The sequence below is a fragment of the Acartia tonsa genome, chromosome 13, assembly GCF_053477335.1.
Source record: "Acartia tonsa isolate MP-2025a chromosome 13, ASM5347733v1, whole genome shotgun sequence".
NCBI lineage: Eukaryota > Metazoa > Arthropoda > Copepoda > Calanoida > Acartiidae > Acartia > Acartia tonsa.
Window position 1 is genome coordinate 4,240,727 of NC_137272.1, and position 27,990 is coordinate 4,268,716.

Here is a 27,990-nt window from a genome sequence, read left to right on the forward strand (position 1 = left end):
AAGAAATTAACTTTATTTGATTTCCCTCAAAATGCCCAGCGAGCACTGAATCTTCCCCATTGAAAATAAGGGAAGTAATGTTTTCCTTTATGCCTAACCAGGGACAAAGGGACAAGGATTCTGAAAAACAAATCTAAGCAAAAATTTCTCCAGAACTCAATTCATTTTCCCCTTTTTCTCACCCACTTCCTATTAGTTACAGCACAAAGCAAGTTTTAAACAAGTGACGTGCACTCAAATATCCAAATTTTGAGCAATTTGAAATAGAATTATTTTTCTGAATTACGGCAAAGCTGCCATAAGCTTTGCGAGGGTCTTTATTCTTAAAGGGCAACCATGTACCCAATTTAACCAAACCAAACCGCTCACAAAAAAAACAGATAAACTAACCAACCTCTCCATAATTTAAATCTTTTTGAAAAGGGGGGAGTTTCTGTGCTCACAGCGATTTTGAGGGAAACCGCCCTTTTTCCTCCTTATTTTATTTATGTTCAGATTGTTTTTCAACAACTTAACTCTCGTTGTTAAAAGAACTATTTTTCAAAGTAAGAATTCTGTTCTAATTTAAATTAATGTAAACCATTTTTTTTTTTGATAGGGGGACAAAGTGTCTTAAAAATCAGCCATGCGACGTCATAAAAATGAGGGAGATAAGAGGTGTGGTTAAGAAAACCCCTAAAAAAGAGATGGATAATCTCTCATTTTTATTATGTCACATGGCTGATTTTTTTAGACACTTTGTCCCCCAACTTTTTTGTTATATCCTAAAGTAGCATAACGATTATTTAAGTGGGTAATAATTAAGGGTTTTTTATTTACTAGTCGAGTTATTTTTAGAAGCGAAGTTACTAAATAATCCACTTTGTCCATCCGTGCTATTTTGGTAGACTGTGATTTTTCCGATACTATTTGAGATGGATTACTGTTTTTTGCTTTGTTTTCCTAAGAGCATTCAGTTTCAATAAACTTGGTCAGTCGGTCCATCGTTCATGCTACAAAACACATATATTATCTTCATGAAGGTTTCGTGATTTTCTATCATTCATCCTTCCTCTCTTTTTTTATGACCATTGAACATTTGCTCTAAATTACACTTTTTCCGTTTGTATATTCAAAATTATTGTGCTTCGCTACTTATGGATGTTGTCATCCTTGTTTATTATAATATACATCTTGATTCTAAACTTAACTATAAAATAACAGATAAAAATAATTTGACTAACAAATTATAACCTTAAAAATTTTGGGTCCATTAAATTTTCTTAGAAATTAATATTTGTATAAAATCTTATTTTTCTTTTTTAGAATGACCGAGACAACTAGTAAAGAAGATGCATATAATTTGTTTCAGTTTTATCATATGTTTTTTAAAAAATTATTTATTTAAGTATGTTAATAATCAATATTATAAAATAAATGATAATTATTATTCTTTTTCTTTGAACAATAATGATAATATTAAAATTGGCAAAGCTTTGTGTATAGTTTAAATAATTTTAAATACTATATAATAGTAGCAACGCCAATAGAGGATTTAAAGGTCATTTTGTGGTGGGGTGAGAGCAAAGTCAACCCACCCCTACATCCATAGTTTAACCTATCCTAACGTTACATAAAGTATTACATATACGAAAACTACTTCCCTCACATAGTTACAATTCATTTCAAAATAGTAAGCTAGGGGGGGTGGGGAGTTCTGTGCTCTACAAGGAACTTTAAGGGATATTGCCGGTTAAAGGTTTATGACACTTGTTTAAACAAAAAACATTCATAAAAATGCTGATTCGACTAACAAATAAACAAGGCCTTAAATATGTGCACAACTGTATTACAAAGTAGAACGATGTCTGTCTGTTCATCTGATGAAGATTAAGATCTCTTTAACTTAAAGCTATTTTTCAGAAAGGTTGGACACCTTCTCCCTTTCAAAAATCCTCCTTTTACAGAAATAATTTTACACCCAAATTTCATCAACAGATAATATCATTCTGTGTAATCAAAAGTAATCATTGAAAAAGTTGGGGTTTGCTAACACACTCTCTTGAAAGTTTAGTCCCTACACCCATTAGTACTCTAGCTACTCTATAATTAGGTTAAGCTTTTGCCTCTGACCAAAAAATTGTTTTGACTGGCTGCTATATACTTAAAATAATTGTTGATATTATATTTAGGTAGATTAGTCTAGAAATTAGTATTACAGAATAGGTAAAGAAAATATAATAAAAAAGAAGAACAAACAATATAGAGTAAAAAAAATCTGATTTTACAAATTTTTTTACTGTTTTCAAACTTAATGTAAATGGTTTTAAATTGATACTTTTCAATTGATTTCATGTCTTCATGAATAGATTTTTAAAAATTATTTATTTATAGAATGTACTTGATTTATTTTTATATTTCCACTTGTTTATTGATAACTATTTTGCAATGTCATCAGAAACAGATGATATATGTGGTGCGACCTCTAACATTTGTTAGTTTCATTCACTGAGGCCCTCTGTCAAGGTTAGTTCTCATTTATTCTTGTCATAGATTATACCCACAATGATATGGAATCTCTCAGAGTTTTTTCATGCAGAAAATAATTTCAGCACAAATGATACACATTTTTATTCTGTTTCAAATCCTCCAGTTTCATTGCAATCATCTAACGCTTCAACTAATTATCTGTCTGATGAAGATGCATCAACAACTTTACCATTTTCAGAAATTATACCTTCATTATCACCTGTTACACCAACCCAACATAATCTGGATATTTTTGGAATGGAACAAATTGCCAATGAGTTTGTAACAATTCACTTGCCTGGAATAATTGTCTCTACTCTCATCATAATCATCAATATTGTCATATGCAAAGTTCTCCTGAATATCTTCAGACATAACATTATCCATGGTATCTTTAAAGGATGTATCATGGATTTTGTCTCTGCTGGTGAAGCAACAATAGTTTCCTGGGAGCTGATTACTATCTTTCATCAATATGGACTTCCCCTGTGGACTCTATGTGCCTTTATTTGTATGAATGTTAAAACTTACCTGTATTCTGTTGATTGTATCTCCTGCCCATACTCGCATATCAATTCATACCTGAGAAAATTTATCAGTGGTAAAGAAATGTTTCTTCGCATAGTTTCACAATTTATGGGTGGTTCAGTATTCTTTCACTGGCAGTCTTATGTTTGGAATCTTGGTCTTACAGATATACATGTAGGTAGAGCCTATTGGATGTCCTATGGTAGGTGCGCATCATGGTTATCAGTACCGACATGGGTTGGTTTCTTATTTGAACTTATTGGTTCATTTCTATGTAACATTTCAACTGTATTAATATTTGACTTTTCAATAGCACCCAGCATAGGTGTTTACCCAAGAATTGTGTTATCATCAACTATCACTGTTTCCCTGGTGTTAGCATCTTTCTATTATACTGGTGGATTCTTTCAGCCTCTATTGGCATTTGCAAGAACATATGGATGTGTTGGAGCTCTAAGAGAAGTGACAGTTTTAGATCACATCATTGTATACTGGTTAGGAGCATCTCTTGGTGCTGTAACTGCCATGTATTCTGGACAATACCTGAAAATTCTTGTAACTAAATGTACTAATAATGGATATTCAATTTTAAGAGTTAACCTAGAAAGAAATGAAGATGAAGAAAATATAATCTATGATGATACACATGAATCTTAATGAAAAAAATCTTAATATTTAGGATACCAATGATGAAACAAGAATCAATTCTGTACGGTGATGTGGAAGACCATCCTAGCAATACAACAATAAGCAAATTATTTGAAACCCTGCTAAAAAACAATCCCAATATTCTGGATAAAACTGCACTCATTCATTCTGAAACCAAGCATGAGGTTTCATTTAAGGATTTGAATGAATCAGCAAATAGACTGGCAAGATTACTTCTCACTAAAATTAAACAGGATGAGTTGATGCCCAACTCTGATGGGGACTACCTAGTGGCTCTCAGGTTTCAGCCTGACCAGTCTTTAGTTACCACTATTCTTGCTCTTTTTAAGGCAGGTCTTGCTTATGTGCCAATTGCTCCAAATTGGCCTGAGGGTAGGATAGAACACATACTTAATGAGGCAGAACCAATAGCAGTTATCACAAACCTTGATCCAAATGTATTGTACAAATCACAATCAAAACTTCCACTAAACAAAAAGAAAGAGGTTTTTACTTTTGCACAACTGTCAAAAGATGCAATTTATGAAAATTGTTTAACTGAAAACTTACCTATTAACAAAACTTTGAACATTGGCCAGAAAGGTGACAAACTATTTGCAGTCTTGTACACCTCAGGTAGTACTGGAACCCCAAAGGGAGTCAGACACCTACACAGGGCAGCATTGAATAGATTTCACTGGCAATACAAAATGTATCCCTATGCAGAAGACGAGGTATGTGTTTTTAAAACAACATTAACTTTTGTTGATTCTGTCACTGAGATATGGGCTCCTCTGATTTGTGGAAAACAGCTTGTTATATTTCCTTGCAAAGTTACACAAAATGTTGAAAGATTTATTGAAAGACTTGAAGAATTCAAAATTCAAAGAATATTTGTTGTTACATCACTTGTAAGAAATATTCTAGCCTTTGTTAGTATGGACAAGAAAAACAAGCATTTAATGGATGTTAGGGGTTGGGAATGTTCAGCTGAGGTTGTTACAAAAGATGTTCTCGAGTCTTTTTACAACTATTTTCCACCAGGTCACAGAATATCAAACTTTTATGGTTCAACTGAAATGACAGATGTCACATTTGCTACATTTTATAATATTGATGATGTCAACAATGCCTTGAACAATGATCAAGTTCCAATAGGATATCCTGTTGATAATACCATTGCTTATGTATTGGACAATGAACTAAATCCAGTAAGTGAGGGAGAATCAGGGTTTCTTTATATTTCATCCAGAAGCCTTGGTGATGGATATGCTGCTGGTAGAAAAGGTGAATTCAAACCAAATCCTTTTAAAACAAACTCATCAGATTTTGTGTATATCTATTTTACTGGAGATTTGGCTTACTGTAAGAATAATAGACTGTACTATCAGGGCAGATCTGACTCTCAGGTCAAGGTCAGAGGTCACAGGGTTGAACTGTTAGAAATAGACAGAGCTGTACGTAATATTGCACAAGTTTCTTCAGCATGTGTTCTCTGTTACAAACCTGGTCAGCCTGTCCAGAAAATTATCTGTTATTATACCACTAAAGGTGATTGTTTCCTTCCTGAACCAAAACTAGAAATTTTACTTGCTAATGTTTTACCAGATTACATGATGCCAAAGCTGATCAAGTTGTATGCCTTACCATTACTTGTTAATGGAAAGGTGGATAGGCAAGCTTTATTCCGAAAATTTGAGGAATCCTTGAAATGCAATACTGTTGAATATAGCTCTAAAGACTTTACTGATCTACCTCTATCAGACCATGCAAAAGCCAAGGTACTTTTAGAATCAGTAGTACAAGTTATTCAAGATCCCAACTGTAAACCACAACTAGATGATCACTTTTTTAGCATTGGAGGAGACTCAATCAACATGGTAATGGTTATTTCTAAGCTCAAGGACCATGGTTATAATATTTCAGTGACTGATTTTGTGAGTAGTTCAAGTATGAGAGAAATGATTCCTTTGTTGACAACTGAAGAAATAGAAGACAACCTAGATCATGAAATGGAGAAAATGAAAGCTGAGAATAACTTTACAAGCAGTCCTCTTCAGGAAGACCACAAAGAAGTTGTCCTTGACATGGTCAGTAGGAGCTTTGCAATCAAGGGAGATCTAACAACATTGTCAGATGTCAAATATGAAGATATTAAGCTTCAGCTAGAGATTCTTTGGGACAAACTACTTGAGGCAAATCTCAGTATTGTCATATATGACAAGTATAAGACAATCATTGGTGCATGTCTCAATTTTGATGCAAGATCCCCTGAGGCAGCTCCATTGTGTGCCAGAGCTGCATTTGCCAGAACATTTAGTATGAGTGAGGAGGGAAACATCATCATTACAACTAATGATATAGAAAATACAAAGGTAATAATTTAAGATTACTTTATTTATATTTTTAAAATCATGTTTTATTTCATAATTTTTTCTAATATGTAAGTAAAATATGCTTGAACATATTTATATTCAGGAAGACATTAATGAGGATAAATTGGTTGCGAAAGATGATTCCTCCGATGATGAAGTTGATGAAGTTCCTTTGTCTGTTGTTGAATTCTTAGAAGAAATAGAAGTTCCTATAAAAAATAAGGTTCTACCAGCTGAGATGGGCAAGTTTGTGTACACTAGCATGTTGGGAACTGCTCAACATCTCAGGTAATTTTATTTTTAATAATAAGTCAGAATATCTTATGTGATGGGCCATTTCTTGAAATTAAGATTGACTATCCTATAATTTTCTAGGGCATTCTAGGTCTACAGATAATTTGACTGTATTATTCACTAGTGGCTACACACTTTGCCTCTAGGAGCTTTTTATTTAAAGTGGTCAGGGTGGGGCAGAAATATAGCCTAAAACAATCCAAAGTCTTAAAGTTAAAAATGAAATAAACCACCTTGCGACCTTTGCAAAGCTTCCCTAAAATGAGAAATTCAATTAGTTTTGAAATCTTGAACTTAAGATAAAAAAAACGTAAACTTTATATAATAGGGTTATTAGTTCATTAAATTTTGAGGTTTTGAATTAATATAATATTTTACATGTACATACACAACAAAATAAATATTCAAATACTGTCTAGTCCTCTGGAAAACATCAGAGTTGCCCTGTACATGGAACAGGAGAATATCAGAAGAGCAAAGGAACTTGGATTTCAGGGAATATTTACTGCAAACTCCAACAGACTCACCCAGCTTATTTCAAGAGCATTGAAATATGAGGTATCTATCTTTTTTATATCATTTTGAGATGCAATTACTTTGGAAACTAACAATGATGACAACATTCATAATAACAAAGCGACACAATTATTTATAATTATGAACTATATCAAGGGAATAGGATAATTTCTTGTAATACTTTAAATTAAAAGTAGCCAAAAAATCATCATGTTATAAGAAGACATACAGTCTTTCTGTTAATAATTATAGAGTAGCAAAGCTTTGTGCCTAACTACACAGGAGGCAACTTACAGAATGACAAATATTCAGTCACACAGTGATATGGAAGGACGGACAACCCTAAATGTAAGAAAGCCATGATTTTGAAAAGTAAAATTTTATCAATAAAAAAATCACTAGAATAAAAAAACAATTATAGCAACAAATTGATCATAAAGACTCTACTAAATATTTATCTATAATACAAAGTAGAACAATGTCTGTCTGTCTGTCTATACCAAAGGAACTAGCTAACCGCTGAACTGATTGGGTTCTCCTTTACAGGGTAGCTTCTCATATGTCTCGGGAAGGTTTATAACTATTTTTTGGGGGGTGAGACACCCCCAACCCCCTCAAAAAATGAAAAATGTCAACCCCCCCCCAAAAAAAAATTTTCTTTTTAAAACTAAAACTATAATAGTGGCGTATACTTACCCCCCCCCAAAAAAAAAAAAAATATTCTTCCCCCAAATTTTTTTAAAATTTTCTTTTAAATCTAAATTACGAAAAATTAGGTTGATCAAACCTCTTGGGGTAAAGCCCCTAGAGGCTAGAAGCGAAACCGCTAGTTATACTAAAAAGTAGAGCGATGTCTGTCTATCCGCCTTTCTAAAGCTTAAGATCTCAGTAACCACTGAACCGATTGGGCTCTACTCTTCAGGGAATATACCTACTTATCTTGTGATGGTTTGAAGTTTTTTAAGTAACTCCCACCATTTTTTTTTCTTTTTTTTTAAATCTAAAATACAAAATCAACAATATTGCAGGTATTGTTATCTGTGCAAGTGAACCAGTATGAGGCCAATGATGGGAGTCGTCCCTTTGCAGATGCTCCAGATGATCTGGTCACTGAAGTTGCTATCAAGAGGTTTCAAGATGATAATATTGAGTAATTCATTGTGCAGAATATGATCTATAACTTTTTGATCTCTAACTTTTTGATTGTCAAAATTTAGGGCTTTTGTGAAATAACTTAAATAAGTAATACTGAACATTTTAACTTGATGCATGCTGTTTAAAACCATCAAAAGAGAAACTGTTTGATCATCAAAATAAACAATGTTCTTTTAAATATTGTACCATTTTATGATTCTAGAAAATAGGACACTTTTCAAGACTCATAAAAAGACATAAAAAATGTATTTTAAGTTTTTAAAAAAGAAGAAGTATTTTTGGAAGTACTTCAAATTGCATTTAAAAATGTTTTTCTTTCTTATCAACAGTTGCTTGATTATATTAAAAGGTATTGTTTTAATTTATTCCCAAAAAATGATATTCAAGTGTAACTTTTTGATTCGACTAAAATATAGATCATAATATGATACTTTAGTATTATGATCGTTTTAAAGGCTTTTTTAAAGTAAATAATAAAAATATTTTTTCTTCTCTACCTGGAAGATTTTTCCAGGTTTTCTGGCGTCCTGTGCCCGCCACTACAAAGGTGTTATTCAAAAAATTCTAATTCCCAATTGTGTCAAATTACTACATTTAAAAAGTCAATTTCTTTTCAATGTCCCTTTTTTAACACAGAAATTAGGTTTTTAATATATATGAAAAAAAATTGTAATTTTTTATAGAACGTGTCCTAACTTTTGAACTTTTTTTTGGCTCATTTGGGACAAGCTCTCAAACCTTAAAGTTTTGATTCAACTTGATTTTTGTTCATAATTGCAATTTTCTTTTTTTTTTTGTTGGGTTTTAGTACCTTAAAATCAACTTATTATTTTTATTACTTCAAAAATAAGAGGTCTACAAGAAAAACGATTGCATATCTAAATTCTATGGATCCTTGAAATTTACTACTTACTAAAAGCGCCGACTAGCTATTTTTTTAAATCACAAAAGTTAAGACACGTTCTTTACAAAAAATATTAAATATGTGGAAATGACAGTGTAATTATTATGTAAAATATTAAAATTCTTATATAAAATGAAAATATTATTTTTTTTGTTTACAAATCTTTCTGAAATTCATTTTTTTATTGTCTAACTTTACAATTGTAAAAATGTTTTATTGTATATCAAATTATTATCATAAAATGTCTCAAAACTTTGAAATAACAATTGTGTCTTACATTTGATGATATCTTTTTATTTGTATTTATGTTTGTATTAGAAATAGATATAATCTAGATACATATTGTACGTCTAAATTAGCCAATAGGAGAATAGTGACGTTACATCCCAGACCTGTCATTGGTCATTTTACAGATTTGAGGAATTAAGGGCATAATTTTTTTCATTTCGTATGTATTATTACGCGTTAATTTATCGCATTTCTTTAGTTTTTCTTTAGTAAATTATATCAGTAAAAAAATTTCTCGTATTCATTCAAATCCGGTGGATAGGAACCGGTTCTCATCCATACGAAAAAACTATGTCTTGCATCGTATTATATCCAGCTTTCTACGATTATAAAAATGTACAATCAAAAGCTTAAAACCATTTTTTTGCCCGTGCCTTCGGCACCTTGGGGCTAAAAAACTGGTTTTAATTTTATAATTGTACATTTTATATCCGCGGAAAGCTGTTTATAATACGATGCGAGAAATAACTATTCCCTCGTTTACTGTGAAGGACATGACTAACCACAGAATAATTTAGCTATGAATAGTTGAATTTCTTAGGATAATGTTATCTTTCTTAAAATTATATCGTCAAAATAATTCATCCTATTATCTCTTGAATGGATCTAGAGTGTAACAAAAATAAACAATGGTCTCTGTCTCCAAAATATCCCATTTAAAGATTTAAGAAAAATGGGGTGAGATGGCTTATCTAGATGTATTATATCTATTGTATTACAGAAGTTACTCTGAAGGTTGATTTTTTTACTCTATCCCAGGGACCTAAAGGGATAAGACAATGGCTGATTATTTCATGTACATCCCAATAATGGTTCCAAGACATACGCAGGAGTCCCAAACGTAGGAGTGGACAAATGCAGGAGTGTTAAAATATGAATTTTATTAAGTATTTATATACAGATTAGGTTAGGTTAAGATATGAATTAACAAATAAGCCCCCCGCAGGGGTTAGGCATTAAAAAAACCTATCAGATGGTCTAAAATAGGTTAGGTTAGATTAAGTGTCCACTCCGACGTTTGTCCACTCCGACGTTTGGGACTCCTGCGTTTGTCCTAGGACCCAAATAATTACCTTTTTTGTATATTACAAGTAGTAGTTGAAAATTAGGGACACCCATCTAAATGAACCAACCGATAAAAATCAACAAAAAGTCCCCAAAGTTGTTAAGCTAACCAATAAGATAACGCTATCATTAAACTTTGGGGACCAATGTAATAAACAGCCAAATGTCCCCTCCCTCTCTGACTCTATTCTATAATAGCTCCAAGTTCTCAAGAATGTATATACTTTCAAAAAATTGTGTCCATATTATGTCACAAAAGTTAAAAGTATCATTAAATTGTAAATATTTGGATATAATGTCAACCATTGCCAAAGATCTTTTAAAAAAGATATTTAGTCTAAATAAACTATAAAAATTGCATGTTCACATAATTTTTACTTTTTTGACATTGTAAATTTTTCGCATATGATTTCTGCAAAAAAAATCTTAGATTTTTAAATGAATAAATCCTGTTTTGTTGCCCCGAATAGACGGACAGACCCTAAATAGAAAGCAACTGCGCTAATGAAAAACTATATCAATGCAGAGATTTATTAAACTATAATAAATTATAACTATATGAACAATTTTACTTATGGTTCAGTTATAGTAAATAATTACTAAATGAACATTTTTACTTATAGTTCAATAATAGTAAATTATTACTATATGAACAATTTTACTTATAGTTCAATGATAGTAAATTATTACTATATGAACATTATTACTTAGCAGTCCAACAAATTGGCACCAGACATTTCTGAGATACCAAGCATTCTAAAAATACAACATGGTTAGTCTTGGAATATAGATTTTATGACAAGGGAAAAGGGTGTATGGGGCGTATCGTTATTTTAGCCCACTGCGAATTTCACTTTAGTAGAGAACACGAAAATCTGGTATGATTCCATTCTTGCCGGAAACTTAAGCTTTCTGAATTAAAAAAGCTAACTGGTCCTTTATCTATAGAAATATGAACCTATTTATTACATCGTATTATAGACAATTTTCTGTCTGTGTATTTTTGTATCTGTGAATCTATGTGTCTGAACCTTAAGATCTCGCTAACCACAGGACCAATATAATTATCCTTTAATCTGAAGCTTCCTATAGGTCCTGAGAGGGTTTATAACTATTTTGAGAAAAGGTATGTATATCTTCCCAATATAAATTTCCCCCTAATTTTTTTATTTTGTTTTAAAACTAAAAAGCAAATAGAAATATCGACTTACTCCCACTTCACTCAAGTGTCTCTAGAGGCCTAGAGGAGTGTAGTTACTAGTACATTTAATAGTAAGTCTCATGTTCAACCCAGCCTCCAGGGTATAACCTCTAATAGTAAGTCTCATGTTCAACCCAGCCTCCAGGGTATTACCTTTAATAGTAAGTCTCATGTTCAACCCAGCCTCTAGGGTATTACCTTTAATAGTAAGTCTAATGTTCAACCCAGCCTCCAGGGTATTACCTCTAATAGTAAGTCTCATGTTCAACCTAGCCTCTAGGATATTACCTCTAATAGTAAGTCTCATGTTCAACCCAGCCTCTAGGGTATTACCTCTAATAGAAAGTCTCATGTTCAACCTAGCCTCTAGGGTATTACATCTAATAGTAAGTCTCATGTACAACCAAGCCTCTAGGGTATTACCTCTAATAGTAAGTCTCATGTTCAACTCAGCCTCCAGGGTATTACCTCTAATAGTAAGTCTCATGTTTAACCCAGCCTCTAGGGTATTACCTCTAATAGTAAGTCTCATGTTCAACCCAGCCTCTAGGGTATCACCTCTAATAGTAAGTCTAATGTTCATTGGTTCAACCCAGCCTCTAGGATATTACCTCTAATAGTAAGTCTCATGTTCAACCCAGCCTCTAGGGTATTACCTCTAATAGAAAGTCTCATGTTCAACCTAGCCTCTAGGGTATTACATCTAATAGTAAGTCTCATGTACAACCAAGCCTCTAGGGTATTACCTCTAATAGTAAGTCTCATGTTCAACTCAGCCTCCAGGGTATTACCTCTAATAGTAAGTCTCATGTTTAACCCAGCCTCTAGGGTATTACCTCTAATAGTAAGTCTCATGTTCAACCCAGCCTCTAGGGTATCACCTCTAATAGTAAGTCTAATGTTCATTGGTTCAACCCAGCCTCTAGGATATTACCTCTAATAGTAAGTCTCATGTTCAACCCAGCCTCCAGGGTATTTTCTCAACAGTAGCTTGCGAAGTTCATCAAATACAAAGATGAGAATTGAGAACGGGGCGGCAGGGAACCACCAGTTTATCTAGAAATAAAAAACGTTTAGGAAAATTTTCGATGTTTTCAATGGTATCTAAAGTTTTATAACCACATTATCATAATCGTTAACTCTTACATTTCTGATACATTTATTGAATTTTGATTGGTATGTTCCTAACTATAAGGGTCAAAACTTTTCAACCAATTAATCAACCCACAGAATTGCAATTTTGTTTATCATCAGTGGGGATGTTGTATATCAATTTATCGTGAATTGTCTTATCCCTTAAGATACCTGATCCTACTCACCTTGAGAGGGTACATTTTAAGTCCCTTGTCCATGCCAGGGGTGTAGGATAGGAAGGCGGCTAGAACTGTCTCAAACACAAGACCAAAGTTCATAATCCAATTCTTCATACCCTAAAATATATTATTTCTTAACAATCTTTAGAAATACGCGCGCACGAAAGAAAAGACAAATCTAAATTAAAATGTCTTAATAGTTATTTATCGCATCGTATTATAGATAGCTTTCCGCGGATATTAAAATAAAAAATATAAGATTAAAACCAGTTTTGTTAGCTCCGAGGGGGCGAAGGCCTTGGCTAACTTGACTTGGATTAATTTTATGATTTTTCTTTTTCTTTATATTTCAGGGGTTAACAATTAATTTAAAGGTTTGACAATCTGTGGCCGCCTAGAAAATTGAAACAAAAGTTGCGTATTTTTTTACTTAACCCTTTGAAAATTTAGCAATTTTTTAATGGGGGGGGGGGGGGCTTTTTAGGTTATCTCCCACCCGCCGAATTATGGTTAATTACTCAATTACAACTGCAAACGGACGTATTCTAGATAAGTGACATGCACATTTTTTTGGTTATGAGTAATTTTTTAAAATCTGATATACTTATTTACACTTCTCCCTCAATTAAATTTTTATTTCCCCTTCCCCCAAAAAAAATTCTTCCTGAAAAATATCTGGCTTGCTACACTGCATGCTAACCTGCTGGAAGACAGAATTCTTTCTAGTTTTACAGATGATAAGATCCGCCCACTGAACCACCACAATGGCTACAAAGAAGGACGTGTGACAGGTATACTCCAGGATCTTTCTGTCCCTAAAAGTTAAATAACTTTTTCATATCAATTTTCAAAAAGCTAGGCTTTTCTATGATTAGAGCTTGTTAAAATTGTCCTATCAATTTAAAAATTGGCATGATACAGTTAAGTACGATTTAGAGGCAACTACATAATAGTTACCATATAGTAAGTAAGTCTAATCAAAACATATTGATTTTTTAACTCTTCTGACTATAATTTATATCTGATAATATTATCCTAAATAACTGATTAATTTTGGAACAATGATTCTTAAAACAACAATATGCAGTGTTATAAGAAATCATCCTTCAATCAATTCCTAAATAGTATCTGTCATAAACCAATTTTGCAATAAAATTACATTTAATATTGTTTGGACTGATAAATTTAAATTCTGACTCTCTACACAACACATGTGTTAGTGTTCATTTTTCCTACCGTTCGATTTGAGAGCTTCATTTTTTATGGATATTGTCATTCTCGTTATTAATTCTGTAGGAATCATGCAGAAACTTTAATATAAAAAGGTTCTGCTTGAATTATAACATATTCAGCAGCATTCTGCACAAGTCCCAAAAATTGTAAACTTAGCCAAAATAAACAAAGTTGCGTTAGTTCGAGAACCCAAAGTCAAAGACAACTACATAATTGCATTTTATACGCATTGTTCCATCCCCCTATCCCTGAATATAAAGAATTGTAGAACATGAAAGAAGCTTGTTAATTAAATGTTGAGAACAATGCAAGACATAAAAGGTAGTTATTTCCAGGGAATAAGGGATAAGTTTAAAACTTTTTTGAAAGAATATTATGAAATGTTTGGAATTTTTCATATTAAATTCTTCTTTTTAAGAAGAAAATTTTTTTAGGATTTAGGCCAGGTTGGGTTAGGTTTTATTGGGAACTGGGTAGCCCTCCAGGTAAAGACCCCGTAATGTTAGGGTCCTAGTCAGTGGTTAAGCATAAATAATTAAGCATTAAGATAAATATCTACCCCTATTATTTTCAAATTTTATCCAAATAAAAATGGAGGGGGGAGGGGGTCAGTACTCGATAATCACTTTGAAGGTGTATTCTGATTATAATATGTCAATTTGATAATAGTTTATTGCATCATATTATGAACAGCTGTCCGCAGATATAAAAAAAAACATTTTTTTAGCCCTGAGATGCTGAAAGCACGGGCTCATAAAACTAGTTTTAATCTTATGATTGTACAATTTTATATTCGTAGAAAATTGGATATAATACGATGCTATACATAATTTTTCAGTATAGCTGAGAAGTGATTTTAATCCACCGGATATTAATCGGTTTTGATGCGATACTAGAAATGAAAATCTTATGTAAACAACTTTTTAAAAAAGGATCACAACATCCATAAAAGCGAAGCTCTGAAACGGTAGGACAAAAGGACATTAACACTTATATAGTGTCAGAATAAGAGTCAAAGCAAAAATGTGAGTAAATTTGTTAAAAAACTTCTTTATAAATACAGGATAATGATTATGGACATACTTACATTTTTAGGGCTTAATTATAGAGTTGCTTTGCTTTTAATATTATACTTTGTTGTCTCAGGAATCAGTATACCAACAAATCAGAACAATTGGATAATTAAATCACATAAAACTTTGTTGTTAAAAAAGTAAAAAATCAACATGTTTAAAATGGACGTACGGACATTCTGGTAATGATTACAGAGTTGCTACGCTTTCTAAATCGTACCTAACTACTACAGAAATCACCATGCAAAGTTTGAAATCGATAGGCCAATTCTAACATGCCTAAATTAACGAAAAAAGCTATCCGTCTCGGACGTACTGACGGACCGACCCTAATTATAGAAAGGCTTCGCTTTTACTAAATGAGCACAAAACAGAGAATATGCACATCCCTAGCACCCTGGTTGGTATTGAGTAGTAAAGTGACTGACCATTCCATTTGCTCAAGATTAATTATTAATCAAAGGCGCTGAGGTTCCCTAGGCTCCAGGGATCTTAAGGGATAAGACAATATAGATAACCTGATTTACATTCCCATTCCCAATGATTATAAACATAATTATGTCTTCTGTAGATAAAAATTATTGGTTGAAAAGTTTTAAACCATCCAACCAACAAAATTCATTGAAAGCACCTAAACTTTTTGTGCCAACAAAAAAGATAACGTGGTTATAAAACTTTGGGTACCAGTGCAATTGACAGTCCAATGTCCATTCCCTTCCTGCTATATTATTTTATACAAGGAAAGGTTAATGGAAGATTATTTTTTCTTTATTCCAAGTCTATATCTTAAGTTAAATGTAAAAGATTATGAATTAATACATGGAACTTCTAAACGCAACTTTTTCACATATATATGTTACATTTGACAGAATTTTAGGATTAGGAATGAGATTAATTTATCTTCCATGGCGTATCCCTATATTCTTGATTCTCCGACAATCTTTTCTTATGGAGGTAAAGGCAATGAGTTAAGAAATTGTTTTCTCGTATTCATTCGAATACGGTGGACAGGAACCGGTTCTCATCCATACGAAAAAAACTATGTCTAGCATCGTATTATATCCAGCTTTCTACGAATATAAAACTGGTTTTAATCTTATAATTGTACATTCTAAATCCGCGGAAAGCTGTTTATAATACGATGCGAGAAATAACTATTATCAAACAGAATCCTAGTTTTGTTTGTAAGTTCTTGATTTTTTCGAGGAAGTGTAATAATTGTAATATTGGCTATGAAGCTCCCCCTCATCCCTCCCCATTTTTCATTTTTTTTAATTATTTTCCTTTACTGAGGTAGATGCTACTATCCAGTAATATGATAAATTTTCTTGGAGGGAAGATTTTTCGAACCCCTGGACAAATCGCCCCCTGAAAAAAATCATTCGTTTTAAAAATAAAAGTTAAAGTGAAGGGCTAATTCCCCCCCCCCCCCTGCCTCAAGTGCATCTAGGGGCGCTGTCGCTAGTTTATATATTCTAGTCAACAAAATATTTATTTCGTTTTTGCAATATTATATGTGTAAGAAATTTATTTATTGATTTTTAGAAGTACAATAATATTTTTGCATAAGTTTCATATTATTTCAAGGACTTTTTATGTTTTTCTAATCAAGCAAAAGTTAAAAATATCCTTATAATAAAGTAACAGGATGTTTGTCAGTCTATCTGTCTGTTTGTATCAAAAGATCTCGCTAACCGCTGAACCGATATGGTTCTTCTTTAGAGGGTAGCATCTGAATGGTCCTGGAGAGGTTCATAGCTATTTTGGAAGAGGGTACTACCAACCTACCAAGACCAATTGCCAAAAAAAATGCCGTCTAGCGTTTTTTTTTATGATAACAGCAAAACATAAGTAACACCATCTAGCGATGAAAAAAATAGGGGATTAGCCGCTACTCTATTATATAAAGTAGAACGTCTTTTCTTGCAACAGTTCATATGTTTTAAAAATAAACATAGAAATCATTAAATGCTTTGTTAAAATCTAGAAAACAAAGAAAAATAATTTTAATGTATGATAAAATGTGATGAAAAGCCAAAAATTAAAAGTATAAACATTTGTGGTAATAATTACATCGTACTTTCTAAATTGTACCATACTATTACAGGAATTATTTTATCAAGCTTGAAAATTACCGAAAGAGCTAAACCGTTAAAGACAGACGGACGTTTGTACCGACCATAATTGTAGAATAGCTTCGCTTTTTATAAAGTTATTTTTGTTAATTATGTTACTTTGCAAAGTTTGCTTCCGGCTTCGACAATAATTACATCAGCTAGAAGGAGGGATATTAAATATAAAGAAAAAAAATGTTCCCCCTAACTTTTAAGTATTAAAATAGGACAATTTTTGGATCATATGAAGGAAATGAAGTCATTCCTAAAAAGGACAGAAATCCCCTTCCTTGGGTATAGGAAGGCTATTTCCTTTCCTTTTTCTTACAAATTCTCAGTAAGGAAGGTGATTTCTGTCCACTATCTTACAAATTCTCACTAAAGGAAGGTGACCTCTGTCCACCATCTTACAAATTCTTCCTAGTTCTTAGAAATTCTTCCTTTTCCTCACTATTACAACCATGTTTAATTAATCTACCTTATTTCACCAAATTCTTCTTTATTCTCAGAAATTCTACCTTAATTACACAAATTCTCCCTTATTCTCAGATAACTTACCTTATTCTAAGAATTTCTTCCTTATTTCAAGAAAATCTACCTTATCCCCACAAATTCTTCCTTATTCTAAGAAAATCTACCTTATTCCCTCAAATTCTTCCTTGTTATAAGAAATTCTACCTTATTCTAAGAAAATCTACCTTATTCTAAGAAAATCTACCTTATTCTAAGAAAATCTACCTTATTCTAAGAAAATCTACCTTATTCTAAGAAATTCTTCCTTATTCTAAGAAAATCTACCTTATTCTCCCAAATTCTTCCTTATTCTAAGAAATTCTTCCTTGTTCTAAGAAAATCTACCTTATTCTAAGAAATTCTTCCTTATTCTAAGAAAATCTACCTAATTCTCCCAAATTCTTCCTTATTATAAGAAATTCTACCTTATTCTAAAAAAATCTACCTTATTCTAAGAAATTCTTCCTTATCCTAAGAAAATCTACCTTATTCTAAGAAATTCTTCCTTGTTCTAAGAAAATCTACCTTATTCTAAGAAAATCTACCTAATTCTAAGAAAATCTACCTTATTCTCCCTAATTCTTTCTTATTCCCCCAAATTCTACCTTATTCTAAGAAAATCTTACTTGTTCTAAGAAAATCTACCTTATTCTGAGAAATTCTTCCTTATTCTAAGAAAATCTATCTAATTCTCCAGAATTCTTCCTTATTCTAAGAAGATCTACCTTATTCTAAGAAATTCTTCCTTATTCTAAGAAAATCTACCATATTCTAAGAAATTCTTCCTTATTCTAAGAAATTCTACCTTATTTTAGAAAATCTACCTTATTCTTCCAAATCCTTCCTAATTCTAAGAAAATCTGCCTTATTCCCCCAAATTCTTACTTATTCTAAGAAATTCTTCCTTATTCTAACAAATTCTTCCTTATTCTAAGAAAATCTACCTTATCCTAAGAAATTCTTCCTTATTCTAAGAAATTCTTCCTTATTCTAAGAAATTCTACCTTATTCTAAGAAAATCTACCTTATTCTAAGAAATTCTTCCTTATTCTAAGAAATTCTACCTTATTATAAGAAATTCTTCCTTATTTTAAGAAAATCTAACTAATTCTCCCAAATTCTTGCAATATATAGTGGTCCCAAACTCAAAAACAAATTTTCAGCACGATCTGACCACCCGTTCTCAAGATATGGTGACCTGGTGTCCTTGGTACCGACGGTAAGATTTGGGAAATGGTTCGAATCCTTAGTAAATTTGGATTTTTTCAATTTTTGATCAAAATTATTTGTCCACCTGGGTATTTTTTCTTCAAAATTTTGACTAAGTGCCAAAATATTTTTTGCCTTTACTGCCATATTTATTAAGGATTCAAACCATTTCCCAAATCTTACCATCGGTACCAAGGACACCAGGTCACCGTATCTCAAGAATGGGTGGTCAGATCGCGCTGAAAATTTGTTTTTGAGTTTGGGACTCTATAAATTGGAAGAATTTGGGAGATTTAGGTAGATTTTCTTAGAATAAGGAAGAATTTCTTAGAATAAGGTAGATTTTCTTAGAATAAGGTAGAATTTCTTAGAATAAGGAAGAATTTAGGGGAATAAGAAAGAATTAGGGAGAATAATATAGATTTTCTTAGAATAAGGAAGAATGTCTTAGAATAAGGTAGATTTTCTTAGAACAAGGAAGAATTTCTTAGAATAAGGTAGATTTTCTTGGAATAAGGTAGAATTTCTTAGAATAAGGTAGATTTTCTTAGAATAAGGTAGAATTTGGGGGAATAAGAAAGAATTAGGGAGAATAATATAGATTTTCTCAGAATAAGGAAGAATTTCTTAGAATAAGGTAGATTTTCTTAGAATAAGGTAGAATTTCTTAGAATAAGGTAGAATTTCTTAGAATAAGGTAGATTTTCTTAGAATAAGGAAGAATTTGTTAGAATAAGGAAGAATTTGTTAGAATAAGGAAGATTTTCTTAGAATAAGGTAGAATTTCTTAGAATAAGGAAGAATTTCTGAGAATAAGGTAGATTTTCTTAGAATAAGGAAGAATTTGTTAGAATAAGGTAGATTTTCTTAGAATAAGTAAGAATTTCTTAGAATAAGGTAGATTTTCTTAGAATAAGGAAGAATTTGGGAGAATTAGGAAGATTTTCTTAGAACAAGGAAGAATTTCTTAGAATAACATAGAATTTCCAAGAATAAGGAAGAATTTGGGGGAATAAGGTAGATTTTCTTGGAATAAGGAAGAATTTCTTAGAATAAGGTAGAATTTCCTAGAATAAGGAAGAATCTGGGGGACTAAGGAAGAATTTGGGGGAGTCAGGTAGATTTTCTTAGATTTAGGAAGAATTTCTTAGAATAAGGTAGGTTATCTGAGAATAAGTGAGAATGTGTAAGGAAAAGGTAGACATTGTTATGAAAAGGAGGAATTTGGAGGAACTAGGTTAATTTTCTTAGGATTAGGAAGATTAAGTGAGATTTAGGGAGGTGATTTTTATTCTCTTTTTCAGATATGTGAGAAAAAGGAGAGTGATTTTTGTCCATATTTCACTTATCTGAGAAAAAGGAAGATGATTTCTGTCCTTTTTGCAATGAAATTTCTGTCCTTTTAAGGAATGACTTCATTTCCTTCATATGATCCCAATTTTTTCCTAGTGCAACGAATACAGCATTTTTTTACGTTAAAGTGCCTTATCTGAATAATTATTTTTAAAAATATTTTTTCATATCTATTATACCTTTAATCATACAAGAATAAAGTTTACTTTTAACAACACGGAATTATTTATAATTTGGAATGGCATGTATCCTTATATAAAAGGAACATGATGTTTGTGTGTCTGCTTGTGTGCTGCGAATGGCCTCGCTAACCGCTGAACCGATATGGTTCTTCTTTACAGTAAAGCTTTCCATAGGTCCGGGGAAATTTGAAACTATCTATGTGAGGATACCATTGAAGAAAAGAATTGATTTTGATTACAATACATATTTTTATCATTTAAAGTGATATGCACGATTTTAAAAGTTTGCAAATATTTAGTAATTGTTTGAGATTTCAAGAACTACCACTTTATACTGTTTTTTAGCAATATTTACAAAGTTTATTTACAGGACTTTAGAGTATTTTCCTTACTTTTGTATGATCTAATAAAAAATAATGCTTTTATGTCACAAATAAACCTTTTATTGAAAGAATTAAGTATTAAATTGAAGTCACCTTGCCTGACTTTTTCCATACATTATAATTCTTTTCATTTTATAATTCATACAACAAACAAGGATGACAACATCCATAAGTAGCGAACCACAAAAATCATAGATATTGTGATTTATAGAGCAAATCTTGGGTATTGTCAGTTTCATGACATTGCCTCCTAAGGGGGGTTTCATCGTATTTTTAAAGTAGCTTTTGATAATTAGGTAAATGTCAAAAATTGTCCCGAAGGGTTAAGCAATTGGCCACGCAGGGTTAGAACCCCCCGGCAGGGGGTAGAAATTGGACAAAAACTACTGTGAAAATACGAGGGAACGGCCATAAAGAGGCAATGTCACGAAACTGACAATACCCCAAATTTTCAGTGAATATTAAAAAGAGAGTTGGGGAAAAAAGAATCTTTTTAAAAAATAAAAATCACGAAACTTTTTCAATAATTTTCAGATTTACTTTGTAGCTAGACTGTCGGACTAACTAAGCTGTATACTGGATGCTCTTTGGTCATTTAAAAAATCAACATATATCTAAAATAGGAACTGAGATAATTCACATTCTCCCACAGCGTTACAGACTGACGGACGAACAGAGAAACAAGGTAAATTATAGAGTAGTCTCGCAACAAAAAAAATATTGCTGAATAAAAGTAAATGTTTTTTTATGTATATATAATTTTGTTTATATAGATGGCAATGCCAGTATTAGATGTTTTTATGGCAGTTACTTTAAGTATGACTGTATCTTTTTACATTTTGAAGAAAAAAAAACATCTAGCTGTTAAACAATTCACTTAAATCAGAGATAAGTAGAAAAAATGAAGCAACTGTGTCTTATACTGACAAACGGACAAAATTTAATTAAACAGTAGCGTCGCAACTTATATATACACGTGACTAAACTGGGTTAATTTTAATAAAAAGTTATTTCCTTATTTTTTCTCATTAACTTTATATCTAATTTCAAGCCTTATAATTAAATAGATTCAGATCTATTTTACGCTATAGGGTAATTATTAGAGAGAGAGGGGACAATGGGCTGTTTATTACACTAATCCCCAAAGTTTTATAATAACGTTTTTTTATTTTTTTAATTTAGATTTTTTTAAAGTATAAAACCCCTTCTCCGACCCCTTTTTTTATTTTAGTTTTTTTTTAATTAATTGAATTTTTTTAAGAGGGAAGGTAATTTTTTCTAGGGGCGATTTCTCTTTGGAGGGTGCTGGTACCCTCCCCCCTAGGTTGTTAGATTATGGTTCTTTGATTGTTCATTACACAAATATCACAATAAAGTTTTTATCTATGAAATGATATTTTTTATAATTTTTTTAAACCAGCCATATTAAAAGAACTCTTCCGTCTGCTATTTTTAAAACTAACACAGCGAGTTGCGGCATATCATGCGCTAGTACCCAAACTCTGTCAGAAACTGCTAAATTCTTGTACATTCCCTTTAAGCCAGTACCCGAAGTCTGAAACTCCTAAAAATTGAATATTCGATCCATTGTCCCCTCCCTTGCTTCCTGGGAAAAAATAATCTTTAAAGTGTTATGTTAAAAATTTAAAATACATTTTGACAATTTGTAAATCTGTAAAGTTTACTTTTTGAATTATTTATTTTCTTTCACTTTAATACATACCACAACATACATAAAACAACATTAGGGACTTTCTAAATTTTGATTTGTTTATCAAGTTTAGTTTCAACTATTAATGTAATCTATAGAAGGGGTTATTTTGTGTATCATTAATTTATAGGCCATTGTCTAATCCCTTTATAGATTCCTAACTTATTATATTACTCTTTAATCCTATTATATAAAGTAGTAAGCTTTTTTTTGTCTGTAGCGAAGGATCTTGCTAACCGCTGAACCGGTATGGTTCTCCTTTACAGTGATGCTTCATATAGGATCTAAGGTGGGCTTAGGCTATTTTATTTTTTATAAATAAGTCTGACGGTATAGTTTTAGGCTATTTTTCTGCCCTTCCATATCCCTTAGAATATAGAGCCTCTAGATGCTAGGGGCGCAGCCGCTAGTTGTTTATAATTGAACATATTATAAGACTCCATTAATTCCTTATAGACCTAGGAATCCCGAGTATTTTTAATAAAATGTAAATAAACAAACAGAAAAGAAAATTCCTCTCCTCTCTTTCTCTTGAAAAAAAATATAATCTATAATACAAAGTAGAACGATGTCTGTCTGTCTGTCTGAAGCTTAAGATCTCGGTAACCGCCGAACCGATCGGGTTCTCTTTAACAGGGTAGCTTCTCATAGGTCCCGGGAGGTTTATAGCTATTTGGGGAGGTTTCAAATTTATATTGTACCATGCGAATTATGGGTTAGCCACGCTTCCTCCTACTGTTATATTCCTTGTTATAATTGTATAATTAATTTGTATAAAATGTAACCTAGGATTCCTAGGATAAATCTGCCCTGTATCCTGCTTAACCCATCCTAACTTTTTTAAATATCAGGTGATTTAAGAGTGAAGCATTTCTATAATTTGCACTTATTTTCGCTGTACGCGTCCGCTGGATTCCGCCATCGCAATACGTTTATATTACAGCCTTTAATTAATTTATTGACACTACCTGTAGGTCCATTCTTGACCATAGGAGTCTGTAAGGTCATTAATAGCCTTCGCATCCCAGGCCCGACGCAAACCAAACAAATCTTGAGGCAGAAATCCATTTTCTAAATAGATAGATAGATTGTTAGATAAATAGACAGATAGATAGGCTGACAAAGACAGACAGACTGTTAGACAGACTTTAAGACATACTGTAGACAGTGTTAGACAAACTATTAGACATGATATGAGACAGACTGTTAGACAGACTGATAAACAGGACAGACTGACAAACAGACATACAGATAGATAGATAGACAGACAGACAGACAGAAGGACAGGCAGAAAGTCAGTCAGGAAGACAGACACAAAGACAAACAGATAGAATGACAGACAGAAAGACAGACAGATAGACAAACTGAAAGATCGATTAATTACGCACCTGCAAGAATAACAAAATAAGTGAAGAATCCTGCGCACGCCTGTATCATCCCAATCATGCCATAGGCCACAGAAATCAGCCTCTCATTCACCAACTTGTCGGTGAACGGGTTTCTGGTGATCGGTAAGGATGTTGGATTTTATGATTTATTTGAAAAGGGATTTTCCACAAGTTGCAGGTTGAGCACTAATAACCCCCCTCCCCCTTTCTTATTTTTAAAATGAATTGTAAATAAGGGTGGGATTTATTTTTATCCTATGCCTAACCCCTGTGGAGGGGCCACCTAATATTACCTAACTTAACTGACCTAAAGTAATAAACAAACAAAAAAGCTACCCCCCCCCCCCCCCCCCCAAATACCATATTCAATTTTGTTCAAAGTAATGGTAGAGGGGGGTGTATCAATGCTGCCTATAATAGATAAACTTCTAACAATTTTCAAGGAAGCTTGGACTTTTGAGAGGGTGGGGGGAGGAAACATTTTTTATAGAACACATCATAGAAATATAGGGATAATAATACTTTGTGAAACACAATTGCGTGTTGCATAGATTATTTTTCTATAAAATGATGCATGTTCACAAAATGACAGAATAATAGAATCATACTTTTTGTTTTGAACAAAAATTGAAATGCATTTTAGCAGGCTATTCAAGTATTTGCAAACTGTCAATTTTTCTTTGGGAAATATTCAGGGATTTAGGGATGGAACAATGGATCTAAAATTCATTTTCTTAGCTGTCTTGGACTTTGGGTACTGGAACTAGTGCAACTTTTCTTATTTTGGCTTATTCTAAAGTCTTTGAAGACTAGCGCAATTAATGCCGCTGAATTTGTTACGCCGCTGGAAATATTGGTGTAATCCTTCATAATGCAAGTCAAACCCTTGTTAGTCTGCTTTAAAATCGAATGTTTTGCAGTTTCTCTCATTTCGCATGCAATGTGAACTTATTTAAATAGTGTTTATGATTTTTTATTTACGTTGTGTTAAGGTTAGATAATACACCAAATTACCCCTTCTGTAGATTGAAATTAGTGGTTGAGACGTTTAAACACAATACTCAATTCATCCACAATAAAAATTAACTAAAGTCCCCAAAGTTGCTTTGTCAATGAATAAGAAAGTCTCCAAAGTTGTATTGACAACGAATAAGAAAACAATATTATAAAACTCAAATATTATTAAATTATTAAATATGGGGACAAGTGTAAAAAACAGAGTACCCTCCACAAGAAATATGTAATTTATTAATTAAAAGTCAAGGCCTTAATTCCTTGTTGACAATAGGTAAAATCTGCTAAGTTTAGTTATTTTCTTGTTGTGTAAAATGTTTCCTATTCTTTCTTTTAAAAATACAAAATGATACGAATCTACCATATTTACTCTGCTTAACCCAGCCTAACTTGTAAATTATCGTGTTGGGTATGACTGTTACCACCAGCCCCATACCCAAAGTTGGGGGAAGAGGCTATATTCATATTGAACTATCCTAAAGATGTATATTATAATGTTCCCTAGTATTGTGTAGACTTTTGTTGAATAAACTGTACATAGTTTGAGCCCACTGTGTTAGTTGAATAAACTTGTACATAGTTTGAGCCCACTGTGTTAGTTGAATAAACTTGTACATAGTTTGAGCCCACTGTGTTAGTTGAATAAACTTGTACATAGTTTGAGCCCACTGTGTGTGTTGAATAAACTTGTACATAGCTTGAGCCCACTGTGTTTATTACTTAAGAGCGAAGCATCTCTTTAATCAATTAACCCCACCACACTACAATTTACCAAGCACAATTAATCTAACATCATTCCTCGGCATACGCTTCATAATATCAGACTCGGCTTCTTCGTAAGCCATAGAGATGGCGGGAATCATGTCTGTTAGGGGCAAAACAGTATTTTTTATCGTATTATCTATCAATGTGAAATTCATGGATCTAAAGGGATAAGACAATTACCGATAAATTGATGTGCATCCCCAATGATGATTCACAATAACTTCCCCTTCTAAAGATTACAATTAGTAGTTGGTACGTTTGAAAACTCAACTACATGAACTAACCAATCAAAATTTAATAAAAAGTCTCCACGGTTGCTAAGCCAATTAATAAGAAAACGTTTTTATAAGACTTTGGGAACCTTTCTGGCTTTTATTGTATAGTGAAAATATATTAAATTATTTCGGATACGACTTAGAGCCTCTAGGGGCATGTAGATTGTATCATGGGATTCGATTATCTAACGCCATTTATAGGAAATTAGTTTAATTAAATTCAACAAACTCTTTAATTACACAGCCTTTGTCTGTAAATCCAAACTGTGCATGGTAATGAGTTGCGCCTGTTTAAGAGCCAAAGCATTATCCCTTTTCTAACTATTAATTAAATGTGTAAGACATTTATAACTTTATATTATGAAAAACTGTTTTGCCTGTTCCCAAATCAATACATAGAATAGTTACAGTTCCCAACGGCAGAGGAATATCTAAAATATTGATATCATTAAATCAGGGATCCTAAGGGATAAGACAATTGGCGATAAATTGATATAAGATAAGATAAGACTCTAGGGGGCTAGGTGACGCTTCGGGTACTAGACCTCTTCTCCATGCACCTTAAAACATACTCCGCTTATGGTTGCAGTGTAAAGCGTCCATTCACCCATCAGGCAACCAACTCTCTGAGATGCACGACCTTTGTCTGAGAAGTCTCAACTGTGCATGGTAACGAGTTGCGCCTGTTTTGGGCCAAGGCATTCCCCCCACTCTAATTATTTACGTCGCGCATCTGACATAGTAGCAGTGGGGACCATTTATAACGTCTTTAGTTATGACGCGGTGTCGGACCGAGATTCGAACCTATAACCTTCCCGACGACGAGTGGATGCGCTACGTGTTGAGCCACGGTCGCGGATCGATATATTTACATACATCATTAATGATAAGAATAAAATTATCCCCTGTATAGCTTAAAATTAATGGTTGAAGCGTTTGGACTTTGCTAGTTAATGAACCAACCAATCAAAATTTAATGAAAGTTCCTAAAGTTTACATGCCACTTACCCCTAGCGGAAATAAATCAGGGATAAAATAAATCATTAATATAATTTTTTCTTCATTTGATAAAGAAGATTTAATTAAGAAAAAATATTATTAAATAACTGTTTAATTCAAATATTTTTTAATGATCAAAACTTCCCAAGCCATTGAAGAAAATAAGTCATTTCTGATTGATTTCTGTGGGTTAAGCTAAGCAATATTTTTGTATTAAAAAATATTCTTTGGGTAGATGATAAATAACTAAAATCTATTATTACCTGCGCAGATAAAGAGAAGGAAGGGGGTGATCTCCGGGATGTTGGAGGTCAGGGTGTACGCGATGGACTTCTTCAAGTTGTCGAAGATAAGTCTCCCCTCCTCGACACCAGTGACGATGGAGGCAAAGTTGTCGTCAAGCAGGATCATGTCAGCTGCCTATTAACAGGTTTAGCTCGGGTAGTTTTGTGTTGGAAAGGTGGACAAAATATGCTGTAAATATTCTATCTATCTGGTGTTCAGTTGGTAATAACGTATAACCAGACATTCAAACTATTTGAGTCAACCAACCCATTGATTGCATCAATTTTGTCTAATCAATTCAATAAGTTGTACCCGTTTTGAGCTAAGGCATTATATTTCTATTGATGTCGCACACTTGAAATAGCAGAAGTAGGTAAAATTTTAATATCTTTAGTTATGACTCGGTTTGGGCCGAGATTCGAACCCATTACTGTCTCAACGACGAATCAAATTAGCTACCTGTTTAGATACATCAGACCCAGCAATACCCATAGCAACACCAATATCAGCTTTCTTCAGGGCAGGAGAGTCATTGACACCATCACCTTAAGTTGCAAATTTTTCTAAAGCATTTTTCTAATCTATTGCATAGGTGGGCAGTTTCATTCAAAATGCCTAGTCGAGCACAAATCCCCACCCTCTAAACTAATATGAGTAGGGGGGGGGGGGAGGGGTGGTTAGTTTTTTATGTTTATCTT

At 32.6% G+C, this 27,990-nt stretch overlaps 3 protein-coding genes across 5 annotated transcripts in view; 2 read left to right on the plus strand and 1 right to left on the minus strand.

Moving 5' to 3' along the window:
- LOC145303800 (uncharacterized) overlaps window positions 1–1,428 on the plus strand; it is an 80,543-nt gene extending 79,115 nt beyond the window's left edge. The window contains exon 47 of one of the 2 annotated variants that reach the window (XM_080145420.1): window positions 1,306–1,428. In XM_080145420.1, the coding sequence (XP_080001546.1) occupies window positions 1,306–1,323 (18 nt within the window). In that variant the 3' untranslated portion in view covers window positions 1,324–1,428. Of the gene's footprint in view, window positions 1–495; window positions 537–1,305 lie in introns of those variants that run through there. The other variant, XM_080145419.1, reaches the window with a different exon arrangement.
- A 2,291-nt stretch (window positions 1,429–3,719) lies between these two features.
- On the plus strand, window positions 3,720–8,202 carry e (nonribosomal peptide synthetase ebony). The gene is made up of 4 exons (XM_080145421.1): window positions 3,720–6,059; window positions 6,163–6,347; window positions 6,773–6,911; window positions 7,898–8,202. Exons 1-4 carry the CDS (start codon window positions 3,723–3,725, stop codon window positions 8,021–8,023), a joined length of 2,787 nt encoding a protein of 928 aa, XP_080001547.1. The 5' UTR covers window positions 3,720–3,722; the 3' UTR covers window positions 8,024–8,202.
- Window positions 8,203–10,798: 2,596 nt separating this feature from the next.
- LOC145303802 (sodium/potassium-transporting ATPase subunit alpha-like) overlaps window positions 10,799–27,990 on the minus strand; it is a 66,889-nt gene continuing 49,697 nt past the window's right edge. For both annotated transcript variants that reach the window (XM_080145423.1, XM_080145422.1), the window contains exons 20-29: window positions 27,752–27,837; window positions 27,271–27,427; window positions 26,386–26,439; window positions 25,767–25,833; window positions 23,955–24,067; window positions 23,535–23,637; window positions 13,496–13,610; window positions 12,802–12,912; window positions 12,417–12,538; window positions 10,799–11,037 (exon numbers count right to left, since the gene is read on the minus strand). In XM_080145423.1, coding sequence (XP_080001549.1) covers window positions 12,419–12,538; window positions 12,802–12,912; window positions 13,496–13,610; window positions 23,535–23,637; window positions 23,955–24,067; window positions 25,767–25,833; window positions 26,386–26,439; window positions 27,271–27,427; window positions 27,752–27,837 — 926 coding nt within the window. In that variant the 3' untranslated portion in view covers window positions 10,799–11,037; window positions 12,417–12,418. The remainder of the gene's footprint in view (window positions 11,038–12,416; window positions 12,539–12,801; window positions 12,913–13,495; window positions 13,611–23,534; window positions 23,638–23,954; window positions 24,068–25,766; window positions 25,834–26,385; window positions 26,440–27,270; window positions 27,428–27,751; window positions 27,838–27,990) is intronic.